Source organism: Rhynchophorus ferrugineus, unplaced genomic scaffold (genome assembly GCF_030347505.1).
Source record: "Rhynchophorus ferrugineus isolate W39M unplaced genomic scaffold, kcgeb_rfMv2 rfM5, whole genome shotgun sequence".
Classification (NCBI taxonomy): domain Eukaryota; kingdom Metazoa; phylum Arthropoda; class Insecta; order Coleoptera; family Curculionidae; genus Rhynchophorus; species Rhynchophorus ferrugineus.
In genome coordinates this window covers 25147266-25153491 of record NW_027472584.1, presented here as the reverse complement: position 1 = coordinate 25153491, position 6226 = coordinate 25147266, and the positions used below count along the sequence as shown (strand labels likewise).

Genomic DNA, 6226 nt, shown 5'->3' with positions numbered 1-6226 from the left:
ACCTCCATTCATATATTAGAAAGTTCAAAGATTAAAAAGTCGATTTTTAAAGTAAATTAAGAAAATTTATATTTTAAATTGCATTAAAACAGTAATACCTTTGATTTATAACATATATTATATGGCTTAACAAATGACATTAACATAATTTAAAAAAACAGCCTAGAAAACATTTTACCTTATAAGTAATACTTTAAGGTAAAGCATTTTTATTTATCCAAAAATTTTAAAATATCTAATTTCGCGACCTCTGTTAACGAGAAGTCCTAAATGCAGGAAACAGCGACCTACAAATATGCTCACTCAGGTTTCCCTTGTTCGCCATCTACTGGAGTATAAATGTAATTATTTTGGCGCTTTATTTTGAATTGATGGAAAAGGTTTTATAAAAAATGCAATAATTAAATCTTAAATATCCTTGATGTAATTGTATTAAGTATAAATTATTTATAACGGTGCATTGATGGTATAATTGAATGCATTATAATCGAAATATGCTTCTCACTGTTAACATCTTGTACCATTTTGTACCATTCACGACAAAAATTTGGTAAGTTCGCAAGCATTTAAGGAAATATGTTTTAGTTTTCACATAATGTAGTTGCAAGTATCATATAAAATTTTTAACAAAAATACACACTAACATAATTACTGTGCTATGGATGCATGTTTTCAAGCTTTTGATAAAGATGGGTAAGTAGTTATATTTAATAAAGAAAAAACCCTAACGGGAAGGGAATTGTGAAAAAAATGATTTATGGAATATGTCGTCTATAGCTCTAACAATAGCTTGATATTTACAGAAAAAAGTGAGATATAAGAAATACGACACTAGTATAGTTATTTGATAGGAGAAATATATTTTAGGGATGGTTACTTGGATATAGAGGAATTTCGTTTCCTCACACGGGCATTATTCAGAAATGACAGGGGTAAAATTTATCACCTTGAGGAGCAAAAATTGGCAGAGGTCTTTAATGTTTTTGATTTGAATGACGATGGTAAAATCGATAAAGATGAATTTACATTTTGTTGGAATCACTGGATAAAAATCGTAATAATAAACATAACTCTAATTAATATAGTTTTTAAATAATTAATGTTATATTTTAGATTGTACGTCCAATATCAGCCTTCCTTATTGTAGATGTTCAGAATGATTTCATCTCAGGGACTTTAAATATAAGTAATTGCTCAGCTCAACAAAATGGTAATGAGCTTTCTAAGATATGTTAGATACTTGAAAAAATAATCCACGGTTTTCTAAGCTATATTTTAATGGAGCAACTTTCTGCATATTTTCTATTGGAATCTGAGTTTAAAAATTAAAAAAAAAAACTACAAGAATTTTAGGAGGTTGCACAACACGTCGCATCCGCCATATAGTCCAGACATTTCTCTATGCCAATATATGATTTGTTGGTGACTAAACTGTTTAAAGTCGTATATAGTAATGTGGATTATTTATCGTACCTCTAATAAATATTTTAAACATTAACTGTTATTTTTTATTGTAGGACTGGATGTTATAGATCCAATTAATAAATTATTGGAAACCGTTAAGTTTGATGCAGTGTTTTACTCGTTAGATTGGCATCCTAGTGATCACGTGTCGTTTATAGAGAATATCGGAGAAAGAGAAATAGATCCGAGCAGTCCTGTGACAGCCGAAAACGCCAAAACATATGATACTGTTATATTTAGTGGTTCACCACCGCAAAAACAACGTTTATGGCCCAGGCATTGTGTACAAGATACCTGGGGCTCAGAACTGCATAAAGATTTAAAAGTAATTTGTGTTTTTTTAACGAAATACATGACACAATCGTTTTGTGTTATTTTTAGCTTGTTGATAATGCAATTAAAGTATATAAAGGCACAAATCCCGATGTCGATTCGTATTCAGTGTTTTGGGACAATAAAAAGATGACAGATACGACTCTATGTGCTCAGTTGAGATTGAGAAATGCCACTGACATTTATATATGCGGTTTGGCATATGACGTTTGCGTCGGTAAGTATCTTTTAAGAAAATAATAATTAGTTTTTTAATTATGAATAATTTTAAGGGGCCACAGCAGTGGATGCGTTAGCGATAGGGTACCGAACAATATTATTGGACGATTGTAGCCGAGGAGTCGATTTAACGGATATAGAAAAAACGAAAAATACCGTTATAACAAACAGTGGGGTCATCGTAAATTCCTCCCAAGTTAAAGCTATGGTGGAAGGGCGAGATCGGAGACCGGAATTGGGTTATAAATTAGCGATGGAACTAAAAGCAACCCTTAATGAAAAAACGGAAGAAACAAGTAATTAAATTTAGATTTAAACTGTTAAAACGTTGTTGTTTTCTTAGTACATAAAATAACACATAATATATATATATATATATATATATACGAGCAGATTTTCAATTTATAGATATATTGTTGTGTTATATAATAATATCCAACTATCTATTAATATTAATGTTGTTCTTGTTTGAATATTAATAAATACATGAATATTTAAATGATAGAGAATTTATTTATTTATTCCGTATAAAAGGAAATATTAAGTAATTGGATAAGATCGTATCACTTCGTGATTCATCTTTTATTTTTGTCTGATTTCGGTTATAATTAAAAAAGATTGTTGAATATCATACGTAGTAATTACACAGCACACTTTTTCGTACGCATTAAACTCATTAAAGTCTAACTCATAATCGTTACATCGAAGGTTAGATAACAACGGCACGATGATGGAATCATTGTCTATGGCGAATATTAGCCTTGTTCAGTATGGATCATTATCTAGCCTTACCGGACGGACCAGCTAAGGCCGTATAATATATTATAGTTTAATTAAACAAATATTTTGGTAATACTATCAAGAATTATTTGTAATCTCATTTGTACCTCATCTTTGTAATAAAATTACATTGTTTAAATAAATTAGATACTAATTTATAAAACTGAATATTGTGGATGCACTAACCCATGATTTTTTACGTTAGGAATTGTTGTAGTTGATCAACTTTTAGCGCTACTAACAATAACAGATCAATTGAAAAGTCCCCGGCCTGACACATAGAGGGTGCTACTAGAATTAAATCCATATGTTTTTAGTTAGCCCTAACCATCAAAAGATGCGTGTATACATTTGACAGCTGTCGGATCATTAGTTTGTGAATTATAGCATTTTGAGTGAAGCAACTTTTGTTATTGTGAGAAAAAATTGATAAAAAGGAATTTCGCGTGTTGATAAAATGTTGTTTTTTGAAGGAAAAAAATATAGTTGAAGCAAAAACTTGGCTTGATGCCGAGTTTTTGGACACTGCCCCAGGAAAATCAACCATCAAGGATTGGTATGCTAAGTTTAGACGTGTTGAAATGAGCACCGAAGACTGTGAACGCAGTGGACGCCATAAAGAGGTTGTTACAGTCGAAAACATTTAAAAAATCCACAAAATGATTTTGAATGGCTGTAAATTGAAATTGAATGAAAAGCAGGCATTCTAAAGATATCAACTGAACGTGTACATCATATTATTCACGAATATTTGGGTAAGAGAAAGATCTGTATAAAGTGGGTGCCTCGCGAGCCTCGGAGCAGTCTAATAAAGCGTAATAAACCCGATTTTTGCGTCGATATGTGATAATGGATGAAACATGGCTCCATCATTTCACTCCAAAGTTCAATCGACAGTTGGGATATGACGAAGCATATCCATATAGCATCATTAAAGGTTTTAAAACTGTCCGATAAGCTTTGGCGGCAGATTCCTTCAAATTAAACAACAAGAATGTTATTTGATGCAGAGTAATGTTAAAACTATTGAATTTAACAGTTAGGTTAAGTTGTTTAACAGATATTTACATTAATACTTCTCATTTTCACTAATAGATATCTGTGATCAAAATATATCGATTTATTTTTTAATTTTAACTGAACTAGTTGTGATCTATTTGATCTGGTCTATTTTATTTCTGATTTTGTATTGTTTTTGGAACGAATGCAGATATAATGTTTAGTAATGTTTTTTGCTGTTATATAAAAGTGTTTGATTTTCTTAAATATATTTAGATGGTGTTGTAAGGTATCACACAATGATCATAGAAGATGATGTTGAAGTTATAAATAAATAATAATAAAGTTTTTAATTTATCAGATAGTGTTACTGTGTATTAAATTGCATCAGGTAGATTTGTAGCCAATTTAATGTTGAAGCCTCACTGACAGACTTCATGTTTCAGTATGTGTCATTTCATCGAAGCGTGAACAAAAATTTTTTTTAGTCCGTTTAAAATATCTGAATTTGAACCAAGTAAATCGCATTTGCGGGAAGAAGAATACTGGGTTCGACGTTTTTACAAAACAAAGAGCAAAGGGCGTTCCAGACAACCAAAAGCATTGAAGAGGAGGATTTTAAGGTATTACTCGATGATGATCCATGTAAAATGCTAGAAGATTATGCTGAATTTTTAGGAGTAGCATAAAAAAACTATTTCCAATCGCTCGAAGAACCTGGAATTGATCCAAAAGCTTGGATATTCTGTGCCGTACCAATTGAAGCCAAGAGATATTGAAAAGCGTTTGGTCATGTGTGAAATGTTGCTTAACGGGAAATATCTAAAAAGTTTTTTGCTCGTCTTGTGATGAAAAGTGGATCCGTCCAATGAGAAAGCCCAATATCCATGGATCCAAACTAATGCTCTGTATTATGTACGACTAGGTTGATTGGAGTTCTCTATCGAGTACAATAAATGCATTTGAGCCGAGTACTGAGCGAAAAATGCTGAAATACGAACACAACAATATTATTTTTCCGTATGACAACTACGCTCGACCGCATGTTGTAAAACCGGCGAAAACATACTTGGTAACATTAAATTTGGAAGTGCTACCCCACCCGCCATGTTCTCCAGACCTTGCTCCATCTGATTATTACTTGTTTTAATATTTCGACAAACTAATTTATTACTACTATTCTGTTGTACTTGCATTAATACACAAGCAAGGCGAGTACGGGATTAATATATCAGTGTTATTATATTTCCGAAATTGAAATAAAGCTGAACTACTTAAGCTTAAGTCAAGAATACACTTATACAGTAAACAAGCTCGTGTGATTTGGTTCGCTTCAATCTATTGATTTCCTGAGTGTTGCCCAGTAACTGTATTGCTTCCACGCTTCTGTGATTTAGTAACCTTATTTCATGATTTCGAGGTCACTACGCGACTCTTCGTTGGTTACGTAGAGATAAGCAAGCGTAGAATTTGATTTTAGGTACGTTGGATTACTAGTTGGTATTACGACCCCATATTTGCAGTACATAGGTCCAAATTGGTTTTATAATTGACTGATAAACCAATCTCTTTGATTTTAGATCAAGTTGAGACTATCTTCCGACTAATCGGTACAGTACAGATTGGATTCAATGTACCAACAATTAGATTCAACTTCATCAGTTGAACCTAATTTGTTTGGCTTTTTGTCTAACGTGATGTTTCCAATTTAACCTACTATTGAGATGTAGACCGAGGTATTTAGTTGACTTTGCTTGAAGAATCGGGCATCCATCAAGTGATGTAATTAGGTTTTTGTTATTTTGCCGTAACGCAAAATTAACATGGACAAATTTGGAGCTATTAAGCTGTATTTTCCAGTCCCTAGTCCATTTGCAGATTTTATTGACTGATATTTGTACTTTTTCTACAGTCTTAGGCAGAGATATATATTTTGCCATGATGTCCATTTGTCGTCGGCAAATGTTCCCAGTACTGTTGTGCACAGGTTATAATCTGTTTGAGCAGCGTTTAACTTCTTATGAATATATCAAAGCCGATTCGTGGATAGTCTCAAAAGATACATCGTTTTATTTTTTAGTTGGAATCCGTAAATTACTTGAAAGATGGAACAAAGTAGCTAGCGATGAACAATACTTTGAATAAAATACATACGTACCGATGTTTCACGATAAAGTTTCAAATTAAACGAAATAAAATTGATTTTAAAAAAATGGTGAAAGCACCGGAAAAGTTTTGAACCCATACGTGTTCGTGTATGTGTGTACGCGTTAAATAAGGATTTTTATTGAGACCGTTCGAAGGGGAGTTAGACCATTATACCTTTTGAATATTCTATTCGAGCATCGAGCCAGTGAAAACCGAAAAAGTGATATTTTCAACGAAAGACATAAAGCAAAACGCGAGATGACGACACAGCAACGGTAAGGAT

General features: G+C 32.3%; 1 protein-coding gene across 2 annotated transcripts; it reads left to right on the top strand.

Moving 5' to 3' along the window:
* Positions 1 to 426: 426 nt before the first annotated feature.
* Naam (Nicotinamide amidase) lies at positions 427 to 2515 on the top strand. Of its 2 annotated transcripts, none has more exons than XM_076404704.1 (6): positions 427 to 550; positions 868 to 1054; positions 1114 to 1210; positions 1518 to 1789; positions 1846 to 2014; positions 2070 to 2515. In XM_076404704.1, the coding sequence occupies exons 1-6, from the start codon at positions 477 to 479 to the stop codon at positions 2318 to 2320; spliced, it is 1050 nt and encodes a 349-aa protein (XP_076260819.1). In that variant the 5' UTR covers positions 427 to 476; the 3' UTR covers positions 2321 to 2515. The 2 variants fall into 2 exon arrangements, with proteins under 2 accessions (XP_076260819.1, XP_076260820.1); XM_076404705.1 differs by lacking the exon at positions 427 to 550 and adding an exon at positions 558 to 693.
* The last annotated feature ends 3711 nt before the right edge of the window (positions 2516 to 6226 follow it).

Bases quoted from the DNA above. Each gene is read 5' to 3' on its own strand.
- Naam (XM_076404704.1), top strand. From the start codon at position 477: ATGCATTATAATCGAAATATGCTTCTCACTGTTAACATCTTGTACCAT. The intron at 1,211-1,517 runs GTAATGAGCTTT...TTTTTATTGTAG, and splicing joins TTGCTCAGCTCAACAAAATG to GACTGGATGTTATAGATCCA. The intron at 1,790-1,845 runs GTAATTTGTGTT...TGTTATTTTTAG, and splicing joins AACTGCATAAAGATTTAAAA to CTTGTTGATAATGCAATTAA.